The sequence below is a fragment of the Cherax quadricarinatus genome, chromosome 46 (assembly GCF_038502225.1).
Source record: "Cherax quadricarinatus isolate ZL_2023a chromosome 46, ASM3850222v1, whole genome shotgun sequence".
Classification (NCBI taxonomy): Eukaryota; Metazoa; Arthropoda; class Malacostraca; order Decapoda; family Parastacidae; genus Cherax; species Cherax quadricarinatus.
Genome location: NC_091337.1, coordinates 7,814,601 through 7,841,860, shown reverse-complemented (window position 1 = coordinate 7,841,860; position 27,260 = coordinate 7,814,601). Strand labels below are relative to the sequence as shown.

Sequence of the window (27,260 nt, the reverse complement as noted above, 5' to 3'; positions counted from 1 at the left end):
CACCATAACTCCTTCAAGGATATGCCTTGATGCTAGTGAAAGGCTCTTGACCTAAGGCCCTTCAAGATAGATGCCTTGATGCTGGTGAAGGGCTCTTGATCCAAGGAATTAGAATTACCCTCCCCTTCACTGGATTAATATTGATTACTTCCATTTTCTCCCCCAGGGTGACTAACCTGATCAATTCCCTAGCTAGCAGAATCAGTCAATAAGATCTGTAACATTTCTTAACATGCATGAAATGAATTTCAGAGCATAATAACTCACGTTCAACAGTGACAGTAACTTCAGCAAGGAAGGAACCTGCAGTACTCTTTGCTGCACACCTGTAGTGTCCAGCATCACTCACAGAGACTAGAGGAGCAGTAAATACCCCATCAACATCTGCATCCCTACCTATTATCTCATTCACTGGCAGCCATGATTCTCCTGGAAAGAAAAAGATATGCTGCAATAACATCCATTAAAAGATTCAAACAAGAAAACAATATAACTATAAAAAAAATAAAATGCCAATTTATACCTCCATTAGTGGTTAGAGCAGAGAAATCACTCATCCTTATAGGTTAGGTACAGGCTTAGCTATTGTCCCTAATTGCTGAAAGTGGTAATTTAGACAATACATATTTTTTTTCTTTCTTTCTTTTTGGGTTTTTCTTTCTTTTTGGGTCACCCTACCTCGGTGGGAAATGACCACCGTGTTAAAAAAATAATTAACATTTTTTATAAGAGGGAGCAAAGGGCTAGTAACCCCTTCTCCTGTATAAATTATTAAATATATAAGGAAAAACTTTCGTTCTTATTTTCATAACACCCTGCCTTGGTGGAAAATGGCCAGCACATTGAAAAAAAAAAATGTTTTATAGGAACAACCCTGGAGCTCTGTTGTAATCATCTACTCTAACAACATGGCTCTGGTGGTGTTGGAGTCTCTCCTTACAGTATGATCTATGAATTGTCCACCAGATTTCTCTCATTTTGAAGTACAGTATTCTCTTTACATTAAACGTTAGTATTTTTCTTAGAAGGACTTCTGCACTGGCCTTGGTGGTGTGTGGTCACCTTACTCTACCACCCCTACCATCAGTGACGAATTTTCCCACTCTCTCTCTCTCTCAGACATTTGTATTCATCATGCACTGCCCACTAAGCAGTCAGTTGGGGTACCATACATTTAGTCCTTTTTTTCTGCTCTGTAGAATTCTATGGCTTGGGGGATGTAGGTTATTGACTCAGGTAGAATGGGAATCTGGCTCTTCTAGGGTTCAGGCAATTAGGTCCACCAGATGTAATTGGCAACTTCCTGTTCCTATTTCTGTTCTTGAAGTGAACTCCTGTTCCCTTCCCTTCATGCTGGCTGTCTCCCACTGAGGTAGGGTGATCCAAAAAAGAAACAGTGTCACCATCATTCACACTATCCCTGTCTTTCCAGAGGTGTTCATTATTTGTTCTCCATAAATCAAGAAGCATGGCTCCTTATGGCATAAGCTATGGTGGCCCATAAACCCCCATCAAGAAAAACAAGGCCCAGGAATGCAACGATCTGGCCTAGATTTTTGCACTGTCCATGGAGGGCTGGGACATCTTGCTCTGCCCTTGGCATCAGTAACAAATTTCCACAAACCCTCTTTGGGGGGATTGATGCTCTTGTTCTTTCTTACCAGGTAGGCACATCAGTATTCAGAGCACCACGAGTCAGTCCTGTTTTCCATGTTACTGTTAACTGTGCAGCTGTGGAGTGAAAGCTAATTGCTGCTGTCTCAGGTGGGGCTGTAGGCATCTTGCTGTACCAGTTAGGTCAGGTGAACCGAACTGGGATGCTTGTTCCCTTCCTATTTAGGAACACTTGTTCCATTTTACTTTTCCATTCAGACAGACCAATTTTTATTCCTAGACTTTGGGAGGAAAGGCTTTATTGACGGATGCTGTTAGTGGCTGTCAACTCCAACAAAACCAAAATGGAATGAAGCCTATCAGATTCTGATGTCTTTTGTAAAAAAAGGTAAGAATGCAATCATAAACTTGACTGCATAACATTAAAATATATCCTGTACATATAAGTTAGTTTGTTAAAAACACAATAAATGCCATATATTTTACTCTTTGCAAAATTTTATGAACCTCACAAAAATGCACTTATCAAACATGAAATAATTTATTTAAAATCAATTACTATACTGTACACTATTTGTGATGTGGTCACAATTGCAAATGAATACCAATAAGGTAAATTACAAAATATGAAGGGAGTGTACCTATCTTTTTCTCCCAGTGTACCACAGGTTGAGGGCGGCCAGTAGTTCGGCAGTTGATGTACAACTCTTCACCTTCCTTAATAAACATCTCTGATGGCAGAGGCTCACTCAAGAATGGAGGCACTGTGGATGAGGGGATTATGACATTTTATCAAACTGATTCTATTCCATTTTTATAATTTATTCAAACTTTATACATACTGCAATTTGTCAATAGCAAAATTTAAAAAGTACAATACAATACATATACAAACATACATATATACAAAATGGGAGCTGTCACATTGCTTTTTGCTGATGACACTGTGCTTTTGGAACATTCTGAAGAGAAGTTGCATGGGTTGGTGGACTAATTTAGGAGGATACTTAAAAGAAGGAAACTAAAAGTGAGCATAGGAAAGAGCAAGGTGATGAGGGTAACAATCAATTTAAGGTAACAAAGGACTGGATATCAGATTGGAAGGAGGGAGTATGGATGAAGTGAATGTGTTGGGATATTTGGGAGTGGACATGTCAGTGGATGGGTCTATGAAAGTAAGACAGGATGAACCATAGAACTGATGAGGAGAAAAAGCAAAATGGGAATGTATGAGAGCAAGGTGGTATCAACACTCTTATATGGCTGTGAAATATGGGTATGTATGTATTTTTTTAACTTACTGGCCATCTCCCATTGAGGAAGGGTGCCCCAAAAAAGAAGAAACACTTTCACCATCACTCACTTCATCACTCTCTTACCAGAGACATACCAATACTACAGTTAAGATGCCCCTCCAAACTGCAAACATCCCCACTCCTCCTTCAGAGTGCAGGCACTGTACTTCCCACCTCCAGGATTCAAGTCCGGCTAACCAGTTTCCCTGAATCCCTTCATAAATGTTACCTTACTCACATTCCAACAGCATGTCAAGTCATTAATATGTTCAAGCCCCTCGGATACAATACCTCCTTTTTATATAAATATATAAAAATTAAGGTGGGTGGTGCACTGAGGTATCTATGGAGACAAAGACAATTATCATGGAGGCAAAGAAGGGAATGTACAAGAGTATAGTTGTACCAACACTCTTATATGGGTGTGAAGCATGAGTTGTAAATGCTGAAGCAAGAAGGAGGCTGGAGGCAGTGGAGATGTCATGTCTAAGGTCAATGCGTGGTGTGAATATTATGCAGAGAATTTGTAGTGTGGAAATTAAGAGGTGGTGTGAAGCTACTAAAAATATTATTCAAAGGGCTGAGGAGGGGTTGCTGAGGTGGTTTGGTCATTTAGAGAGGATGGAGCAAAATAGGACACCAGACACAAAACTCTCTACAACATTCCCCATGTCCGGCTAAACCTATACAAAAATTTGATGTACATAAAAGGGCCTAGAATCTGGAACTCCCTGCCTGAAAACTCTAGAACTGCAGACTCAACCACCATTTTCAAAACTACCGTTAAAAAACATCTCATCTCCCTAACACACCCCATCATCAGCTAACCAAATGAAAACCACCCAATTCTCATTTTTGTATCTTGAACACATTGAAAACAATATAGACTTACTCTCGTTATCTGTAATTCTCACATAACTTACACCTACACCCACCCAAAAGATTGTAAACATGCAAGTCCTAATATAGCTATTGCCTACCATATCTTAAGCTAGTCCTATTAGATCTTAAGTTAATCTTAAGTTTGTCTACGATACTCTCCCAGTATGACTTTAATAGAAACAATGTATCATGCCAAGAAAATTTGAATCCCATTACTAAATCTACCATTTGTAATATTAAATGATTTCAACTACCTAACTTTTTCAAACTTAATAATGTATGTACCTAACTGGGAAGGTATCTAACTACAGACCTATTAATATGCTCAAATGTACTGCTCAAATATAACCTATATCAAAATAGCATAAGAATTAGTATTAGTCTGCCCGAAGTGCCTAGGCACGATAGTGGCCCTCTTTGTCATTAAAATCTCATAACATGTAAACAACTCTTTGTAAGCTTTACAAAGAAATATGTTTGTATTTGTATTTGTATTGATGACTTGGAGGGTGTATAAATCTGTAGTGGAGAGGAGGAGGGGTAGGGGGTCATCCAAGGAAAGGATGGAGGGAAGGGGTAAAAGAGATTTTGTGTGCAGGGGCTTGGACAGACAGCAGATATGTGTGAGCATGTTAGATATGAATGAATGGAGACAAATGGTTTTTGGGACCTGACATGTTGCTGGAGTGTGAGCAGGGTAATATTTTGTGAAGGAATTCATGGAAACTGGTAAGCTGGACTTAAGAGTCCTGGAGGTGGGAAATACAATACCTGCAATTTAAAGGAGGGGTTTGGGATATCTGCTGTTTGGGCTGACATCTGAACTGTCATATCTGAACGCCTCTGCAAAGACAGTGATTATGTGTGAATGATGGTGAAAGTGTTCAATGATGGTGAAAGTGTATCTTTCTTTTTCTGGGCCACCCTGCCTCAGTGGGAGACAGCCAGTATGTTGAAAAAAACAAATAAGATTAAATGTGAGGAATGCCATACTAACCATACATATCAGCTGATACTGCCGCCGAGCCATATGGTGTCACACACTCGTAAGTACCAGCATGTGCTTCTCCAGCCCTAGCAATGATCAGCTCATGTACTGTCACATTGTAATCTGAGTGAGACATTCGTGATTCATACTGACTTGGGTCAAGCAGTTCATCTTGGAATTTCCAGCTAACTGCTGATTGCTGAAATCAATCCAAAAATTTAGGTGTGGATTGAGCAGTTCATCCTGAAATTTCTAGCTAACTGTTTACTTCTAAAATCAGTGAAAAAATCTAGTTAGGAAGTTGTTTTTAAGCCTTTGGTTTTACTTGACATATCATTTATTCTCCAAACTGTATAAGAGAAAAGTAGGTCTGGATCCTGTAAATTCCTATTTTTTAACTACTACTTTTAAACTTTTCTATTCTACACCTATAACACACAGCTCCTACAGTCATAAATAAACACTGTTGGGACTGTCTCACACCTTTCCTTTCAGCATACTATTTTGAGTACATGAGTATGACACATCTGCAACAGTTGGGTATTTTATTGTTGAAATGTTTCACCTCCTCAGCAGGCTTCTTCAGTCAAATATTGGAGATAGCAGAAGTAGCAGAGAGGTAATCAATCCTTAACATTGAAGATAAAGTAATTTTGAGGTGGTCAGTCTCTCTTTACCTTTACTTTTGATGAGATCCACGAGTTTTCCTTACTCCAAGAGCCTGGCACTGGCCAGGCTCGTCTGCTGCTAGCTTGGTCAACCAGAATGTTGCTGCTGAGGGCCCACTGATCCACATATTCATCACAGCCTGGATGATCTGGCACCTGGTGAAGATACTTGTCCAATTTCCTCTTGAACACTTCTACACTTGTCCAAGCAGTGTTTCTGATAACTTCTGGTAAGATTTTAAATAGTCTGGAGCCATGAGTGTTGATACAGTGTCCCTTTATATTGACATGGCACTCCTGCTTTCACTGAGTTTACTTTGCATTTCCTCCCATATCTCTCACTCTAGTAGGTTGTTATGACAGTATGCAGATTTGGGAAAAGGCCCTCAAATACTTTCCAAGTACATACAGCAGAACCCCCATATCCATTGATTCAGTATCCATGGTTTCAGTTATCAGTGGTTTACCATGGTCGGAAAATAAGCCTTAATTTTGTTTAATAATGACGCCAAAGCACAATATGAGTGATGGTGGCAGTTCTTTAACCCTTTGACTGTCGAGACCCCCAAATCCTGATGTGTCTCTCTGTCGCAAAATATTAAAAAAAAACAAAAAAAATTTCTCATGAAATGATAGAATCTTTTCCTGATAGTAATGACACCAAATGTACGAAATTTGATGGAAAACTTACGGAACTATGATCTCGCAAAGTTAGCAATCTCGGTGATATATACGCATTGGCGATTTCACCCACTTTGAACCCTATTTTCAGCCAATTCCATTGTTCCAGTCAAACAAACTCATAGCCATTCTTTAGAACTCCATTTGTACTATTGATTGAGTACAAGAAACTGCCCATTTACCAATTTCAACTACCCAATAAAGTGATCACAAATTGGCAATTTGGCCAATTTCACACAAATTTAAAAAGATGCCAATTTCAAAATAGGGCCCAGAATAAACACTGCAGACATTCCTGGCACTAAAATAACATTTTCTCTGTTCATTATTCAGTTTCCAGGCCCCTCTTATATTACTCTTGCTTCCTATTTTGAATTTTTATTCACACAAAAAATAGATTTACTGTTATGCAGACTACTGCATTATTGTAATACGTAATTGTATAAATAATGTCAACCCATTCATGACTGCGCATCAGAATGGCTAGTTGGACACATATTGGACAGTAACATCATTTCTATACTCTTGAACATTGGCAAAAATCGAACATTTCCGCTACTTTGAGCTCAATTTCAAGGTCCTTTTCATCATGAAATCAATCAAAATCATCTCTATTTCTGTAATAAGTCTTCCATTCTATCAATTTAGACCAAGATAACGAAATACAACCATAAATATTATACAAAAATACACCTCAAAGTCGACGTTTTAACCCAAAAACATAGTCAGAGTTTTTTTCTCATTATGCACTGCATGCTGGATTTTTTTATACTGTGCACACTGACCACACAGACCCATTCTCTCACATGTGGGCTTACCAGCTCTCTCCCTCTTGACTTGAAGCTGCTAGAATTTTGGCGTATTAATATGTCAAAAACACTGGCTTGTAAGACATTATACAACACCGACAGTCAAAGGGTAAAAGCATAAGAGAAGCCGTGACGTACTTACCATCAGTGAAAAAGTCCTAATTCTCCACTTATTGTTATTAATTTATCAAACTTTATCACAGGTATGTAAATGAAAAATGACTTATATGTAGGGTTCATTACTATCAGTAGTTTCAGGTATCCATGGTAAGTCTTGGAACATATCCTCCATGGATATGGGGGGATTACTGTATATATTATCATGTATCTCTCTCTCTTCTGCTCAACTGATCCATACACATTTAGAACTTTAATTAAGACATTCCCAGTAGTTTAAATGCTTTACTGGCTCTGTGGAGGCCATAAACAAACTCTGTATCTGTTCCAGCTCTGATATCTCTCCTGTCCTGAATAGAGCCATCAACACTGAGCAATATTCCAAATGAAAGAGCACAAGTGACTCGAAAAGTATTACCACCGGCAATATTTTCCTTGTTTCGAAAGTTCTCATTATCCACCCCATCAACTTCCTGGCTGTCGTGACATTGGTCTTACTGTATTCTTTGAAATAAAAGTCAGCTGACATAATTACTCCCAAAAGTATTTCACATGTTTCTTTCGCTCTATTTGACAATCCTCTTGAGTTTTGTATACAGTGTCCCTTTTGAGCTCCTTCTTTCCATACCTAAGAAACTGGAACTTATCATTTTTGAATGTCTTGTTGTTCTCCACTCTCAGTCTTAATAATTGTTTCGATCCATGGCCTTGATTGCTAGAGTTATATGTATCTCATATTTACTTGATGCCTCTCATATTTACCTGTCTACTCAATATTTAAATCATCTCTGTATTTGACTGAAGAAATCTGCTGAGCAGGTGAAACACTTCAACAATAGATACCTAGATGTGGCACATATGTTTTACTCATTTGCTGTCTTGATGCTTCTACTAAGCTGTAAATTATTATTATTACTACTCAAAAACTTCTAATAATAATCTACTATACTGTATATCTATTTTTATTTTCAGTATTTTAATTAAAGCAGAAAATGTCATACCTAAATAATGAGTGTCTTACTTGTGTATCTTTTGCATACTGAGTTCTGCAACTTAGTATCAATGGTTCATCCTCAAAAAAGTTTCCACCAGTGACTCCGAGCAATCTAGCAGGACGACCTTCAGAAATAGAAAAAAGTCTAATGAGCAAATGTGAGAGAATTTATTACTGCATATTGATGCTAGTGAATCATAAGGGCATATACCAAAAACTTTAAATAAGCTATATAGTATTGTATACCCAGCCTGTATAGAACAAGGATAATAAAAAAATTGAAGTTAAAGGTATACAGTGGACCCCCGGTTTGCGATATTAATCCGTTTCTGAGAGCTCATCATAAACCAAAATTATCGAAAAGTGAATCAATTTTCCCCATAAGAAATAATGGAAATCAAATTAAACCATGCAAGACACCCAAAAGTATGAAAAAAAAAATTTCACCACATGAAATATTAAGTTTAATGCACACAAACTGAAGAAGACATGCACAGTTTGTAGTACTCTACTAACAATAGAATACATGACACTTACCTTTAATGAAGATCTGGTGATGATTGATGGGATGGGAGGAGGGGAGAGTGTCGAACTTATTGTTTAGAAGGGGAATCCCCTTCCAACAGGACTTGAGGTAGCAAGTCCTTTTCCGGAGTTACTTCCCTTCTTCTTTTAATGCCACTAGGACCAGCTTGAGAGTCACTGGCAGCCTCACCATGCCTAATCACACTATGCATGCCACTACGATTCTTAAGTCTTTCAAAGCAACCTTTGCTGGCCTTTAATTCACTCACATCACCAATAGTTGCAGGCAATTTCTTTACCAAATCGTCATGCAACTGCCTAGCCTTTTCACAAATGATCGCTTGAGAGATACTATCTCCTGCTATCTGTTTTTCATTTATCCACACCAATAATAGTCTCTCAACATCTTCTAACATTTGCGGTCGCTTTAGGAAAGGTAGGGGGTGTGTGGACCAGGTGTTTACAGTGAAACATATAAGTGAACAGTATTTAGATAAGGCTAAAGAGGTCTTTGTGGCATTTATGGATTTGGAAAAGGCGTATGACAGGGTGGATAGGGGGGCAATGTGGCAGATGTTGCAAGTGTATGGTGTAGGAGGTAGGTTACTGAAAGCAGTGAAGAGTTTTTACGAGGATAGTGAGGCTCAAGTTAGAGTATGTAGGAAAGAGGGGAATTTTTTCCCAGTAAAAGTAGGCCTTAGACAAGGATGTGTGATGTCACCGTGGTTGTTTAATATATTTATAGATGGGGTTGTAAGAGAAGTAAATGCGAGGGTCTTGGCAAGAGGCGTGGAGTTAAAAGATAAAGAATCACACACAAAGTGGGAGTTGTCACAGCTGCTCTTTGCTGATGACACTGTGCTCTTGGGAGATTCTGAAGAGAAGTTGCAGAGATTGGTGGATGAATTTGGTAGGGTGTGCAAAAGAAGAAAATTAAAGGTGAATACAGGAAAGAGTAAGGTTATGAGGATAACAAAAAGATTAGGTGATGAAAGATTGAATATCAGATTGGAGGGAGAGAGTATGGAGGAGGTGAACGTATTCAGATATTTGGGAGTGGACGTGTCAGCGGATGGGTCTATGAAAGATGAGGTGAATCATAGAATTGATGAGGGAAAAAGAGTGAGTGGTGCACTTAGGAGTCTGTGGAGACAAAGAACTTTGTCCTTGGAGGCAAAGAGGGGAATGTATGAGAGTATAGTTTTACCAACGCTCTTATATGGGTGTGAAGCGTGGGTGATGAATGTTGCAGCGAGGAGAAGGCTGGAGGCAGTGGAGATGTCATGTCTGAGGGCAATGTGTGGTGTGAATATAATGCAGAGAATTCGTAGTTTGGAAGTTAGGAGGAGGTGCGGGATTACCAAAACTGTTGTCCAGAGGGCTGAGGAAGGGTTGTTGAGGTGGTTCGGACATGTAGAGAGAATGGAGCGAAACAGAATGACTTCAAGAGTGTATCAGTCTGTAGTGGAAGGAAGGCGGGGTAGGGGTCGGCCTAGGAAGGGTTGGAGGGAGGGGGTAAAGGAGGTTTTGTGTGCGAGGGGCTTGGACTTCCAGCAGGCATGCGTGAGCGTGTTTGATAGGAGTGAATGGAGACAAATGGTTTTTAATACTTGACGTGCTGTTGGAGTGTGAGCAAAGTAACATTTATGAAGGGATTCAGGGAAACCGGCAGGCCGGACTTGAGTCCTGGAGATGGGAAGTACAGTGCCTGCACTCTGAAGGAGGGGTGTTAATGTTGCAGTTTAAAAACTGTAGTGTAAAGCACCCTTCTGGCAAGACAGTGATGGAGTGAATGATGGTGAAAGTTTTTCTTTTTCGGGCCACCCTGCCTTGGTGGGAATCGGCCGGTGTGATAATAAAAAAAAAAAAAATAAAATGTTTTGTAATCACAGTTGCACCTTTTGCAACAACAGCTTCCTTGATTGCCGTTTTCCTGGTCACTATAGTAGAGATGGTTGATTGGTGTTTTGTATACAACCTGGCCAGTTCCGACACATGCACTCCACTTTCGTACTTTGCCATTATCTCTTTCTTCATTTCAATAGTTATTAGCACCCTTTTTCTCGAAGGGTTGGCACTAGAAGCTTTCTTGGGGCCCATGGTGACTTATTTTGCAGAAACAAGCACCAAAAACACTGTGATAATATGGAATGTACCGAATGTATCCTAAGATGCAAGCACAATGGCTGGCTTGTAAACACTGGCACACATGTGGACAAGGCTTGGACGAATCATATACCGGGTTTTTTAACGGGAACCGAGGCAAAAATTTTGCATTAAAATGTATCGAATAGCGGATTTATCGGATACCGATGGCATCGCAAACCGGGGGTCCGCTGTATATGGTATGAAGTATTCAGGGTATGATTAAATTTTAGTAAGCATATTCATATGAACCAAGGAATCATATATCTCTGAGCAACAACCACAATAAGTCAAGAAAGCCTAATAAAAAAATCTTTGTCCTAATGCATTAAAAAAGAGGACTAGGTTTAATATTAGAGTTTAAAATAAATTTTATTATGTTAGATTAATATTATGTTAATGAAAAGTGTTAAACTTATGTGAATCATATAACACTATGTGACCAGGAAAACTAATGTTACAGGGAAATAAGAAGTCTACCGGAGGAAGTCATAATAGGTACAGTAAATCAGTATCAGTTAAGAAGGCAGAGAAGTGTACAGGCGAGTAGGATGGACTGGAGTTATATGGATTTGCAGGAGAGTTGATTGGATTTCGCAATGAGCAAGTGTGCCATAGAATAATTTTTTGTAAACACTAGTACGGTCACTGTAAAATATATTTTTATTAAAAGTTGTATTAATTCTTAGCTCTAAATTATATTTTTATCACATGAATACCACAATATTTCAAACTAACCTTCAAGATTGATGAGTATAAATCTTGATGCCCCAGGAATATAACAGACATAATGTCCATTATCGGAAACAGACACAGACTCGATATACACAGTAGAGGCCATCATGTTTGGGGACTTTTCAGATGAATATTTTTGCCTACCAGGGAAGTTTTGTCCAAACAATAACTCAAAGCCATTCTTTAGCCATACTACCTAGAATAAAAATGCTACAGTAATCTATAACATGACAGTAATCTATGACATTATATTCATTATCCTTACCACTTACTGATAGCACTACTAACTAGAAAAATTTAATGGCAGTGTAACTAAGCAGGGTACTACATCAATGCTCCCTGTTAACTCCTGCCCCTATCCCAGTATATCTCAAAAGAGCACTTTTTTATTTACCACAACTGGATATATCAGGAATGTATTGCTACCCTGGAACAAAAACTAGTTATGTTTCCTTGTCATACTCCAGCACACAGGATGGCTTGCATACGTAGTGTTGAACCCTTTCAGACTGAGCTGAGAAACTTTAGGAGAGCAATAAAGATACTGCTAAATACATACTGTATATTGCATCCTTTATTGTTATCACTGGTCCTTTTTCAGTCATTCTTATGTCTGGATTTTTCATTCACTTTCTGCTACAGTTTGTTTGCCTTGGAAAACTATGGGTAACAGAAATTACAGTATATAAAATTAAATACATTTTGAACATATTTAAATACAATATCATATAGGGTAGAGAATATATAGACTACATTTTACTAATATAAGCTTTATGAAGTCTAAAAAATATACAAAAGCATATACTAGTGTATATACATTGTGATAAACTTGTGCAGTGAGCCCAGTACCTGATTACTGTATTAGCTTTACTACCCAATACAGCATTTTATTTACACATTTGCTCACACTTAGTGCTACAAAACACATGTTCAAATTGTGTATGAAATAAAGGTTACTGCATAACAAAATTACATGTTTACCTCCTCAAAAATTCTACTAACCTCTGAGTCTGAACCAGAAACAATGCAGGTGAGAGTAAGGGACTGTCCATATTGCACGGTGTCCTTGTCTGGCTCACTCGTTAATGACACAACTCTTGGCACTATATGACAAGGCAGAATGAAAAGTGAATTTACAGAATCTATTTTAACATTTTAAACTTAATGTAGTGAAATATAACTTAAGTCATGAAACCTTAAGTATACAGCCTCTCCTCGCTTACCGACGTACTCGTTTACCAACAACTCGGGCTTACAATGGGCTCTCTGACCAGTATTCATACCTAAATAATGTACAGTGGACCCCCGCATAACGGACGCCTTGTATAACGGACAATCCGCATAGCGGACGCTTTGATCGCTAAAATTTTGCCCCGCATAGCGCCCAAAAACCCGCTCAGCGGCCTTCGTCTGAGACGCGTCCAATGTGCGGCCTGAGCCAGCCTCATATGTTCCGCCGGTGGCATTGTTTACCAGCCAGCCTCCGCGGTAACATTCAAGCATACAATCGGAATATTTCGTATTATTACAGTGTTTTCGGTGCTGTTTCTGGAAAATAAGTGACCATGGGCCCCAAGAAAGCTTCTAGTTCCAACCCTACAGCAATAAGGGTTAGAATTCCTATAGAAATGAAGAAAGAGATCATTGATAAGTATGAAAGTGGAGTGCGTATCACCGACCTGGTCAGGTTGTACAAGAAACCCAAATCAACCATCTCTTCTATTGTGGCCAAGAAAACGGCAATCAAGGAAGCTGTTCTTGCCAAAGGTTTAACTGTGTTTTCGAAACAAAGATCGCAAGTGATGGAAGATGTTGAGAGACTCTTATTGGTGTGGATAAATGAAAAACAGCTAGCAGGAGATAGCGTCTCTCAAGCGATCATATGTGAAAAGGCTAGGAAGTTGCATGAGGATTTAATTAAAAAAAGGCCTGCAACTAGTGATGATGTGAGTGAATTTAAGGCCAGCAAAGGATGGTTTGAGAGATTTAAGAAGCGTAGTGGCATACATAGTGTGATACGGCATGGTGAGGCTGCCAGTTCGGACCACAAAGCTGCTGAAAAATATGTGCAGGAATTCAAGGAGTACATAGAAACTGAAGGACTGAAACCTGAACAAGTGTTTAATTGTGATGAAACAGGCCTGTTCTGGAAGAAAATGCCAAGCAGGACCTACATTACTCAGGAGGAAAAGGCACTCCCAGGACATAAGCCTATGAAAGACAGGCTTACTTTGTTGATGTGTGCCAATGCTAGTGGTGATTGCAAAGTTAAGCCTTTATTAGTGTATCACTCTGAAACTCCCAGAGCGTTCAGGTAAAAGAATGTCCTCAAGGATAATTTGTGTGTGCTGTAGAGATCAAACAGTAAGGCATGGGTCACTAGGGACTTTTTCTATAACTGGTTACACCATGCATTTGCCCCCAATGTCAAAGATTACCTAACTGAAAAGAAATTAGAACTTAAGTGCCTCCTGGTGTTAGACAATGCCCCTGGTCATCCTACAGACATGGCAGAGCGACTTTATGGGGACATGAGCTTCATTAAGGTGAAGTTTTTGCCTCCTAATACCACTCCTCTCCTGCAGCCCATGGACCAGCAGGTCATTTCCAACTTCAAGAAACTGTACACAAAAGCTCTGTTTCAAAAGTGCTTTGAAGTGACCACAGACACTCGATTGACTCTAAAAGAGTTTTGGAAGGATCACTTTAATATCCTCAATTGTGTAAACCTTATAGGTAAGGCTTGGGAGGGAGTGACTAAGAGAACCTTGAACTCTGCTTGGAAGAAACTGTGGCCAGAATGTGTAGACAAAAGGGATTTTGAAGGGTTTGAGGCTAACCCTGAGAGGAGTATACCAGTTGAGGAATCAATTGTGGCATTGGGGAAGTCCTTGGGGTTGGAGGTTAGTGGGGATGATGTGGAAGAGTTGGTGGAGGAGGACAATGAAGAACTAACCACTGATGAGCTGATAGATCAACTTCAAGAGCAAGAGGCCAGACCTGCGGAAACTGGTTCAAAGGAGGGGAGAGAGAAATTGAAGGAATTGCCTACTTCAAAGATTAAGGAAATGTGTGCAAAATGGCTTGAAGTGCAAACCTTTTTTGATGAAAATCACCCTCACACAGCTATTGCAAGCCGTGCTGGTGACTGTTACAATGACAATGTTGTGAACCACTTTAGACAAATCATAAAGGAACGAGAGGTACAGGCCACTATGGACAGATATGTTGTGCGAAAGAAGTCCAGTGACTCTGAAGCTGGTCCTAGTGGCATTAAAAGAAGAAGGGAAGTAACCCCAGAAAAGGACTTGCCTCCTCAAGTCTTAATGGAAGGGGATTCCCCTTCTAAACACTAACACTCTCTCTCCCCTCCTCCCATCCCATCAATCATCACCAGATCTTCAATAAAAGTAAGTGTCATGTAATTGTGCATGCCTTTTTCAGTTTGTGTGTACTAAAATTAACATTTTTTTCTGGTAAAAAAAAATTTTTTTCATACTTTTGGGTGTCTTGCACGGATTAATTTTATTTCCATTATTTCTTATGGGGAAAATTCATTCACATACCGAACATTTCGCATAACAGCCAGCCCTCTTGCACGGATTAAGGTCGCTATGCGGGGGTCCACTGTATATTAGAGTTGATTTCCTCCATTCTGTTTCTTACAATATACAGCACACTACTGTATAAACATTTAAAAATATGTATACTAAAACTGCTATAAATGGTGCGAAGGTGACATTAAAACAATATCAAAGATGGTAGATGCAAACCCAATACCATTATAGTATGCTCCTTGCTTAGCAACAAATTCATTTACCGACATGGCCTTAGGAATAGAACTCCATCATGAAGTAAGGAGAGGCTGTACATTAACCAGAAGCAGTGGTGCAAATGATATAAATATTATACATATTATTACAGATAGAGTATTGAACTGAGGAATTCAATGTTCATTGCCCATGAAGAATATACAGAATCCTTTCTTTTATGGCAAATATAGCAAATTAAAAACACAGGTAGCTAATGTATATAAAATAATTAAGCTTTAATATAAATATACACACCAATAACGTATTACTGTTTTAATGGGATTATAATTAGGGAATTTAATTTTTTCAAGCAATACTGGCAACACAACAGCATATGCATTTATAAAATAATCCAGAAAAAGTTAGTGCTAATTTAACTGCAGTATACTAACTACTACCTCCTACCCACCTCGTACATTAATCCAGAAGCTGCGCTCTTCAGGTGGATCCGTTTCAATACGACATGTGAAGTTTGCATCCATCCTGACAGTGGCAACCGAGAGAGTTGCTAAAAGCTGTTCTGTTGCTTCTTGTCTTTTGCTTTGTGCTTGACTGTCATTAACAGGCTCAATTCTTGTCTCCACAGTCTGAGTATAAAGGCGATCAGTAACTGGAATCTCAGTTCCATCCTTGAGCCATGTCACCTGATGAAGATTATGGATTGGACAAATTATAATTACAGTATTAGCAAATTTAAGTGCAGGACGTCACATTCATATTAATTAAAACTGTATGTACAAAAAAAAAATTAAGAAAATTTCCTAATTTTAATTGCTGGAGTTGTCCCAGGAAGGGTTAGAGGAAGGGACTAACTTTTTTCAGTGCTAGGGGCTTGAATGCCAACAGGCTTGTTTGAGTACATTAGATCAAGTGGAGGCAAGTAGTTTTTTATGATTCGATGGTTGTTGCAAGGCGAGCATTTATGAAAAGATTCAAGAAAACCAATTAACCACACTTGAGTCCCAGAGGTGCAAAGCACAGTGCCTGCACTCTGAAGGAGGGGTGAGAATGTTGCAGTTTGGAGGATTATCCGAAATGTTATGTCAGCACTCTTTGAGCATGACAGTGACAGAGTGAATAACTGTGAATGTTTCTTCTCTTTTTGGATCACCCTACTGAGGTAGGGTGATCCAAAAAAAGAACTATATCAACCTTAAATATGTGCAAAGTACAAAAGATAGTGAAAGAGTTTCTTGATGGCAGCAGCTGATGCACCACATGCCATGCTTACATTAGTTTCTCTCTTTATGCTGTTGAAGGGTTCTTGATCAAACTCTTGATCAAACTTGATTACCTTACAATCCCCAGGTGCTGAATGACTCCTATTCATTCATTGCTTCCTTACAAATATAATAATAAACAATATATTATTCTCCTTTTCTTTATATCTCTATTAGCATTGGAAAAGTAAACACAAAGCAATTAAAGAACAAAAGAGAACTTTTTGCCTTACTGACATGCTGTTCCCTTCAAGGGAGTGTCTTGATCTAAGGAACTGGCACTTCTCTTTCCTTCCCTGGATCAAACCTGACTGCCTCCGAGATCCCACATGCTCTATGACCCAAAATGGATTAGCACCTGTAATCAATGTAACAATATTTCATTCACTTTCTTACCTTGACTGGCCAGGATGGACTGATAGTACAGGTAAATGTGGCTGGATCTCCATATTTGACTTCTGATGGTCCCTCTAATTTAGTGATCACCTGCCTCTCAGGTGATGCCCCAGGCTCTGCCACAAGTAATTAAGTACATATAGTATCCACTATCGGGCCTTTTTTTAATCACATGCTATTTTTTGGTTAACTCACTCTCATTCTCATTCTCCCCCTCATTCTCATTCTCATTCTCTCTCATTCTCATTCTTTCTCTCTCATTCTTTCTCTCTCTCTCATTCTCTCTCTCTCATTCTCTCTCATTCTTTCTCTCTCATTCTTTCTCTCTCTCTCTCTCATTCTTTCTCTCTCTCTCTCATTCTTTCTCTCTCATTCTTTCTCTCTCATTCTTTCTCTCTCATTCTTTCTCTCTCATTCTTTCTCTCTCATTCTCTCTCTCTCATTCTCTCTCTCTCATTCTCTCTCTCTCTCTCTCTCTCTCTCTCTCTCTCTCTCTCTCTCTCTCTCTCTCTCTCTCTCTCTGCTTACACAGGGTTTTACAAGGTTAGGTAAAGGGTTCCTGACTTTGTTTATAAGCTAAGAGCTATTACTTACATCTCTCTCTCTCACCTAATACAGTAAGAAGAATTTGGGGATCAGGTTGTAGTCCCTGTCTCCAACACATAAAGATGCCAGACTCATACGGCCGAATGTCTGACAAAGTCAGTTTTAGTGTGATGTTCCCATCTTCTACCTGAAATTTTTAAAGAGAATTAATTTAAAACCTTTACAGTATCAATAAAAGATATGCTTGAATGGACAGATATGAATGTACATGTGTGATTATAAGTTTATAATTACTTGTCTGTATTATTATTATTACATTTCAGGGAGAGCACTAAACTCGTAGGGGATTTCATACAGCACATGGATTAATAGGAGGCAATCATGTTTGATCCAAAAAGAGGGAGGAGTGGTCTAATTCCTTGAATAAAAAGCCCTCACCAGCATCAAGGTACCTCAGGGGTGGCACCAAATAAGTCTCCTAGCCCCCTCAACTTCCAACAAGATAGCTATCCCCCCCCCCCCCCGGAGTATTCAAATTTAAATTCAGATTTTTATTTCTTTGAATGCTGTACAGGGATAAAGTAGTTTACATGTAACAAAACACTGTCAGGCACAAAAGAAAGCCACTAGTATGCAAATGCATTTTGGGCAAACTTATCATAATACTTAAAGACTACTTAGCTTGATTGCTAGTGCACTCGGCTCACACACTGAGGTCTGTAGTTCAATCCTCGGTGGAAACATTAGGACATATTTCCTTAAGACACCTGCTGTCCATGTTCACCTAGCAGTAAAATAGATATGTACCTCGGTGTTAGTCGACTAGTGTGGGTCGCAACCTGGGGACAAAACTGACGTAATTTGCCTGAAATGCTCTGCAAAACAAGGGGCTTTCTATATATAGACCTCTATAAGTTGTACATGTACTTGTATAAATAAAATGTTATTATTGTTGTTATTATTTTTATTATTATTATTATTATTTTAGACACAGACACAGAAATTCTGGCACTGCCCCTGAGGCACCTCCCTTGAGTGGTATCTATTTGAACTTCTATTCGAAGATGACAAATTTTGCCATTTAAAATCCAGATCTGGTTGATCCTCAACATTATTAATGATGAGCTCATAAAGATATGTACTTGGATGACAATCAATAAAGTCACATGCAATATTGTTTGGGAATCAAGCTAAAAATATTCAATTGAACATAAAGGTAAATAATGCACAAATCGAAAGACATAATAAGTGAAAAATTTTAGTCATATAAATAAACAGCAAGCTAAAATTTAACACTCATATCCTGTACACATCTATGAAAATTTCTAAAGTGAATATTATTTTAAAAATATGTTACTGCATACTGTGCCTCAGACAATATAACTCATTTTGTACTACTCTCTAATCTATCCTATCACTTAGGAAATATGTGCATAGGGATCTACAAAAGCAAATTACCTAAAACCCATTGTAACTCAACAGAAATAAGCTATTAGAATATTCACTCAATCAGGTTCTAGACAATATACACTCCCACTATTCAAGAGTTTAAACATGCAAAACATCCACACTTGCTACTGCACATGGTATATATACAGGACACTGGATACAAATATTAATCCATTTCTGAAATGTTTCCAGGAGAGCTGCAACCGAATGTATAGACACAAAACAAAAACACCCATCTGATATCATACTGTTCTGTTATTTGTATGGGTTTTTCATTTGCATGCATGGAGCACCAATTCCCTGCAAATAAAAGGCCCAAAATTATGGAAACTCTACCAGAAGATTTTAAACTTCTCATTTCTGCCAGCTGCTCCAAAAATATTGCTTAAAATGCCTCCTGAATTTGAAGCAAATTTACACAAGATGAATGTACAGTAAATATCAAATACGTACGTATACTTACAGCAACCTACTTATCCAGATTCCAATAAGCATTAATAATCATTCATTAACTGTCACCACTATATTTCTATCACCAATACATGTAATTATTATAACCAAATACAATATACAGAGTTTTGTTACTTAAAATAATCAGTACAGAGGAACTTCGTTTTTCGGCTGTAATCTGTTCCAGAAGGTCAGCCTAAATTCGAAATGGCCTAAATTCAAAGCAATATTTCCCATAAGAATTAATGTAAATACAATTAATCCGTTCCATACACCCAAAAACAGTAAAAAATACATTTTTTAAAAATCAATTATAGTTTTACATACACAAAACAATGAGAACTAAATAAAATAAATAAATGAACATTTAAATCACTATTACATACCTTTATTGAAGACTCTTGTTGGCTTATGGAAGACAGGGAAGAGGAGAGAGAGGGAGGATTGATTATTGTTTGGAAGGGGAATCCCCCTTCCATAAAGACTTCAGGTATCAAAGCCCTCTCTGGGGCTTTGGTAAGCCTGCCTTTCATAGGCTTGTGTCCTGGCAATGCCTTTTCCTCCAGCATGATGTAGGTCCTCTTTGGCATTTTTTTTTTTCAAGAAAATCACGTTTGTTTCAGCCTTTTTTTTTTTTACTGCACTATTGATCTAGTGTAGTTAGCCTATCCAAAACTCTCTTTTCTCTTATACCTCAGAAGGGGAAGTATAGGAAGCTATGGTCAGAGGGATAATTACTTTACCTTGGGAGTGATGGCGACCACTCACCATATAATGATATATTTTATTCATTCTAGAATATATACCATGTTTCTATGTTGTTTATATTGTTTATTATGTCATTTTAGATCAATTATGATAGATAAATAAGCCACAGAGTTGATATTAGCATAATATTGAATAATTTTCTGTCGCTTGAATAATACTGAATAATGATATTGAATAATATTGTCGAGATCTGCATGCAACTGCCTTGCCTTTTCACAAATGACTGTCTCTGAAACACTATCTCCTGCTAACTGTTCTTCCCTGATCCACAACAACAACAACTTCTCCACATCTTCATTTGTTTGTGATCTCTTTTTTTGTTAACATGTTTACCCCTTTCACCAAATCAGCTTCCTTGATTTGTTCTTTCTTTGCCAGGATAGAAGTGATTGTTGATTTATTTTTGCCATACATCCTGGCAAGTTCCAGCACCCACACACCACTCTCATATTTTTCTATTACTTCCTTCTTAAATTCCATCGTGTTCTGTACTTTCCTTACCAAAGGCACTTTACTAGGAACTTTCTTGGGGCCCATGGTGACTTATTTCACAGTCGCACTTAATAGAAAAACTTATTTCACAGTCGAACTTAATAAAAAAACATCAAAAACAATGGATTTTAGATTCAGATTCAGATTTTTCAGATTCCTTTATTTCTTTGCAAGTAGTACATTGAGATTATATTTTTACAATGATGGGTTGCAGTGCAAAGAGAGCCTCTATTATGCCTTGGCATTATGGGCTGACTTAATTCAATAGCTTACTGACTACTTATCACTAAAGAAATTATCATAGTTGTACAGTAGTTCTATTAATATTAAGTGAATCTAATTTACACAAACAAAAGGATATACAGTGGACCCCCGGCTTACAATATTATTTCATTCCAGAAGTATGTTCAGGTGCCATTACTGAACGAATTTGTTCCCATAAGGAATATTGTGAATTAGATTAGTCCATTTCAGACCCCCAAACATACACGTACAAACGCACTTACATAAATACACTTACATAATTGGTCACATTGGGAGCTGATCGTAAAGCGGGGATCCAATGTATTCATGTATTCAAAAATGGTTTTTATGAGACCAGTAGTTTTCAGTAGTTTTGAGTTGTTTACAGTATGAGACTGCTACAATTTGGCGAAGGGCAATACTGGTTTTGGTAGGTTTGTATTTTCTATGTGGTAATTTGTCAATATATGAGCTTGGTCGTCTAGTCATGATGTTTTAAGATTCAGGTAACTGGTAGATTTATTGGTAGTATTAGATATTAATTATTGAGTATTTAGTCTAGGGTGATTAGGTGGCTTTTGAGAAGAGTCTTAAATTGATTTTCAGACCGAGTGACTTTGGTATTTTCTGGTAATGAATTCCAAAATATTGGGGCCCTTTATGTGCATAGAGTTTTTACACAGTGTGATATGGACACGGGGTACATCAAAAAGAGATCTGTGTCTTGTGTTATGATGACCTCCTGGCACTCCTTGAGTCGCTAAAAACACCCTTCTCCTGCATTATTCTTACTGAGACCTGGCTTAAGCAGGACACAATAGATATCTACCCTCTACCAGGATACACAGCAATCCACAACTGCAGACCATACCAAGTTGGGGGTGGTATTGCAATCTATTACTCTAACCAATTATCTTGTATTAGCACCACTTGCTTTAGTGATGAATATGGGGAATACATTTTTGCTAATTTTACTGTAAAAAACCTTAAGACGCCTATAACAATCGGTGCCATTTACCGGATACCCCACACAAACATCCCAAATTTCAGTGAGAAATTAAAGGCACTAATAACAAACAGACAAATGAACAAGCACCACCTTCTCTTAGCTGGAGACTTCAATATCAACCTTGGCCTACTAGATGATCAGCTTAACTGATTTCATCAACAATATGAACAACACACTTCTCATACCAACAATAACTAAACCAACCAGGCTCACTGAGACAAGTGCAACCATAATAGACCACATATGGACCAATATACTAGCCCCCCTTAAATCAGAGATAATCACAGACAGCACTACAGACCACTACCCTACCTTCCTCTTGACAAACATTAGTAAACCACCACTGGAATACAACAAAGTTTCATTTAGACTCCATGACGAGGCCTCAATAAGGAATTTCACAGCTGATCTAGAGACTGTTGGCTGGCCTACAGAATTCTCCAAAGCCAATGGTATTGATGACTGGACAGACATTTTTCTCAACAAATTACTTAGACTATACAACAAACATTGTCCTATAAAAATGAAACAGATCACAAATAAACAGCTTGGTTGCCCATGGCTAACCAGCACCATTCTGAAATCCATTGATAAGAAACACCAATATGAAAAGCAATATAGACAGGGCTTAATACACAAAGATGTTCTTAAACACTATTCATCAGTTCTCACCAAAGTAATAAAGAAAGCCAAACAACTATACTACTCCAGCAGATTCACTGACACAAGAGGAGATATAAAAAAGACCTGGAAAACACTCTCCCAGATTCTGGGGACCCACAAACTGAAAAAAAACAAGAATATTGTCCTAACTAAACCTAATGAAACACCACTGCATCCCACTGACACAGCTAACAAGATAAACGACTTCTTCTCAACCATAGGATCTAATCTCGCCAATAAAATCCCAGGTACCAATGCCCATCCCGGGGACTACCTAGATGGGAATTTCCCAAATTCCTTCTATCTTGTACCAACTAAGCCCACGGAAGTCACCGAGATTATAAACTCACTTAAAAATAACTCAAGGAATCTGTCTCATGTCCCACCATTATTGTACAAGCAAGCGGCCCATGTCCTTTTGCATGCTATTTCATTACTTTTTAACCCTTTGAGGGTTTTGGTCATACTAGTACGTCTTACGCGTAGGGGTTTTTGACGTACTAGTACTCATAAATTCTAGCGGCCTCAAATCTAGTGGGAGAAAGCTGGTAGGCCTTCATATGAAAGAATGGGTCTATGTGGTCAGTGTGCACAATCTAAAAAAAATCCTGCAGCACACAGTGCATAATGAGAAAAAAAAAACTTTGACCATCTTTTTGGAATAAATCAGCGACTTTGCAGTGTATTTTCGTATGGTATTTATTGTTGTATTCTAGTTTTCTTGGTCTCATTTTATAGAATGGAAGACATATTACAGAAATTGAGATGAATTTGACTGGTTTTACAATGAAAGGTGCCTTGAAATTGAGCTCAAAGTAGCAGAAATGTTCGATTTTTACCAAACTTCAAAAGTAAACAAATCGTGCCAAGCGTGCAATACACGTCAACTGGTGAGTCTAATATTCTTTCACAAGTGCACTAATAATATTTATACCATTTTTTACACTAATGCAGTAGTCTGCATAACAGTAAATCTTATATTTTTTGTGAGAATAAAAATTCAAAGTGGAAAGCAAAAGAATATAAGAGGGGCCTTGAGACGTGACTAATGACTAGAGGAAATGTCATTTTAGTGCCAGGAATGTCTTTCTTGTTTATTCTGGACCCTATTCGGAAATTGGCATCTTTTGAAATTTGTGTGAAATTGGCAAAATTGCTAAATTCTGACCACTGTACTGGATAGTTGAATTTCATAAATGGGTGGTTTCTTGCACCCATTCGATAGAAGAAATGGAGTTCTAGCGAAATATTCATGTTTTTTGTCGACTAGTACAGTGAAATTGACCGAAAATGGGGCTCAAAGTGGGCAAAATCGCCGATGCGTAAACATCGCCGAGACCGCTAACTTTGCGAGAGCATAATTCCGTAAGTTTTCTATCAAATTTCAAACTTTTGGTGCAGATGACACCCGAATCTGCATGACAGTGTCTTCCATTGCAGACACTGCAAGGCTCCAGGCGGACATCAACCAAATCTTTCAGTGGGCTGCAGAAAACAATATGAAGTTCAACGATGAGAAATTTCAATTACTCAGATATGGTAAACATGAGGAAATTAAATCTTCATCAGAGTACAAAACAAATTCTGGCCACAAAATAGAGCGAAACACCAACGTCAAAGACCTGGGAGTGATTATGTCGGAGGATCTCACCTTCAAGGACCATAACATTGTATCAATCGCATCTGCTAGAAAAATGACAGGATGGATAATGAGAACCTTCAAAACTAGGGAGGCCAAGCCCATGATGACACTCTTCAGGTCACTTGTTCTATCTAGGCTGGAATATTGCTGCACTCTAACAGCACCTTTCAAGGCAGGTGAAATTGCCGACCTAGAAAATGTACAGAGAACTTTCACGGCGCGCATAACGGAGATAAAACACCTCAATTACTGGGAGCGCTTGAGGTTTCTAAACCTGTATTCCCTGGAACGCAGGAGGGAGAGATACATGATTATATACACCTGGAAAATCCTAGAGGGACTAGTACCGAACTTGCACACGAAAATCACTCACTACGAAAGCAAAAGACTTGGCAGACGATGCACCATCCCCCCAATGAAAAGCAGGGGTGTCACTAGCACGTTAAGAGACCATACAATAAGTGTCAGGGGACCGAGACTGTTCAACTGCCTCCCAGCACACATAAGGGGGATTACCAACAGACCCCTGGCAGTCTTCAAGCTGGCACTGGACAAGCACCTAAAGGCAGTTCCTGATCAGCCGGGCTGTGGCTCGTACGTTGGTTTGCGTGCAGCCAGCAGCAACAGCCTGGTTGATCAGGCGCTGATCCACCAGGAGGCCTGGTCACAGACCGGGCCGCGGGGGCGTTGACCCCCGAAACTCTCTCCAGGTAAACTCCAGGTCTTTATGATCGGGAAAAGATTCTCTATCTTTTCATAAGAGAAAATAATTTTTTTTTTTAAATTTGGCCGACCCTGAGAACGAGTTTCGGAGAGGGCCTGTCGACCCTCAAAGGGTTAACAAGTCACTAGAAACTAGCACCTTCCCAAAACTACTCAAGACAGCAAGGGTTACACCAATACATAAAGGTGGTGACCCTACAGATTTAAACAACTATAGGCCAATATCAAACTTACCATTGCTATCCAAAATCTTTGAGAAACTCGTGCACAGGAGACTATATTCATTTATAACGGCACAAAACATACTCAACCCCTGCCAATTTGGATTCAGGAAAAATAAAAGCACTAATGATGCAATTATAAAAATGCTAGATCTGCTGTACACAGCATTGGAAAATAAGGAATATCCGCTAGGAATTTTTATTAACCTAAGAAAAGCTTTTGACACAATAGACCACAGCATCCTACCCCACAAACTTGACCATTATGGTATAAGAGGCCATGCGCTTGCATTTTTCAAATCCTACCTTACTAATAGGTATCAGTACGTCACCATTAAAGACACAGCATCATCAACACGGCCACTTGATACTGGAGTTCCGCAGGGAAGTGTCCTTGGTCCCCTGCTCTTCCTCATATACATCAATGATCTTCCAAACGTATCCCAACACTTGAACCCCATTCTCTTTGCTGACAACACGACTTATGTCATCTCTCACCCTAATCTTGCCACCCTCAACACCATTGTTAACGAGGAGCTGCTCAAAATATCGACTTGGATGACAGCCAATAAACTTACGCTTAACATTGACAAAACCTACTATATTATGTTTGGTAGCAGAGCAGGAGTTGCGCAAATTAACATTAAGATCGACAACACTCTAATTGCCAGACATAATGAGGGCAAATTCCTAGGCCTATACCTCGACAAAAACCTGAATTTCAGCACCCATATAAAACACATAACCAAAAAAGTATCCAAAATGGTTGGGATCCTCTCCAAGATACGATACTACATGCCGCAAAATGCCCTTCTCACACTATACCACTCACTTATTTATCCATACCTCACCTATGCTATTTGTGCTTGGGGATCAACTGCAGCAACACACCTAAAGCCAATAATAACCCAACAAAAAGCCACAGTAAGAATAATCACTAAATCCCATCCCTGGCATCACCCCCCCCCCCACTCTTCATAGATCTAAACTTACTCCCAGTTCAGTACATCCACACTTACTACTGTGCAATCTACATCTACAGGACCTTAAATTCCAATATTAACCTTGACCTAAAATGCTTTCTTGATAGTTGTGACAGAACCCACAGGCATAACACCAGACACAAACATCTCTATGACATTCCCCGTGTCCGACTAAACCTTTACAAAAATTCAATGTAAGTCAAAGGCTCTAAAATCTGGAACACCCTCCCTGAAAACTCTAGAACTGCAGACACATTCATCACCTTCAAAACTACCATTATAAAACATCTTATCTCCCTGATACACCCCGTCAACTAATTACATGAATATCACCTGGTGGTTCACACTTACACTCACTCACCCATTTGACCATAAACACAGAAATATCAATCTTAATCTTAAAATAATGAATCCTAACTAGTCGTAAGTTGGCCTGTGATACTCCAATACTGAAACTATTTATTGTACAAAAACAAAAGCATTCACATTGCTAAACTCACAAACTAGTATTTAGTCACTTAACAATAATACCAACTTACCTCATAATTTGTAATATTTTAAAGTTAAGAATTAATCCAAGTCTGCCCAAAATGCCTAGCCATGCTAGGTGTTCTAGTGGGCCCCCTCTGTAATTAGTATTTTAAAACATGTAAACCACACAATATCCAAATTCTGTAAACTCAGCATTGTAATCCTTATAGAAAATAAACTTGATTTGATTTGATTTGATTTGATGTGTCCTGTTAAGATTGGTGAGGAAAAGTTTGAGTGAAGGGTTTATGTTTGCATGCATTGTTCTATGTATGTAGTAGGCACATGAATAAGTATGGATGTTCTTAATGGTGAGCAGATTTAGACTTTTGAATATTGGTGGAGTATGCTGTTGATAGTGGGTATTTGTTATTATTCTGACTGCTGCCTTTTGCTGGGTTATTAGTGGTCTTAGGTGATTTAATGTTGTTGATCCCCATGCACAAATTCCATATGTGAGATAAAGGTAGATGAGTGAATGATACAGTGCAAGGAGAGCTGATTGTGGAACATAGTATCGTATCTTTGATAGTATGCCTACAATCTTAGAGATTTTCTTGGTTATTTGTTGTATATGTGTCTGGAACTTGAGGCAACTGTCAAGGTGGATTCCTAGGAATTTTCCCTCCGTGAGTTTTGTTACGGGTGATCCGTTTAGC

At 38.6% G+C, this 27,260-nt stretch overlaps 1 protein-coding gene across 6 annotated transcripts in view; it reads right to left on the bottom strand.

Moving 5' to 3' along the window:
- The window catches only part of LOC128696740 (uncharacterized), a 294,106-nt gene that overhangs the window by 221,653 nt on the left and 45,193 nt on the right, over positions 1–27,260 (bottom strand). For 5 of the 6 annotated variants that reach the window (XR_011393202.1, XM_070094479.1, XM_070094481.1 and 2 more), the window contains exons 4-12: positions 17,491–17,614; positions 16,882–16,997; positions 15,675–15,909; positions 12,456–12,556; positions 11,457–11,649; positions 8,076–8,173; positions 4,789–4,978; positions 2,256–2,378; positions 268–429 (exon numbers count right to left, since the gene is read on the bottom strand). Coding sequence is in view for 5 of the 6 variants with exons in the window: in XM_070094479.1 (XP_069950580.1) it covers positions 268–429; positions 2,256–2,378; positions 4,789–4,978; positions 8,076–8,173; positions 11,457–11,649; positions 12,456–12,556; positions 15,675–15,909; positions 16,882–16,997; positions 17,491–17,614 (1,342 nt within the window). In the remaining variant the exon portion in view is untranslated. Of the gene's footprint in view, positions 1–267; positions 430–2,255; positions 2,379–4,788; positions 4,979–8,075; positions 8,174–11,456; positions 11,664–12,455; positions 12,557–15,674; positions 15,910–16,881; positions 16,998–17,490; positions 17,615–27,260 lie in introns of those variants that run through there. The other variant, XM_070094483.1, reaches the window with a different exon arrangement.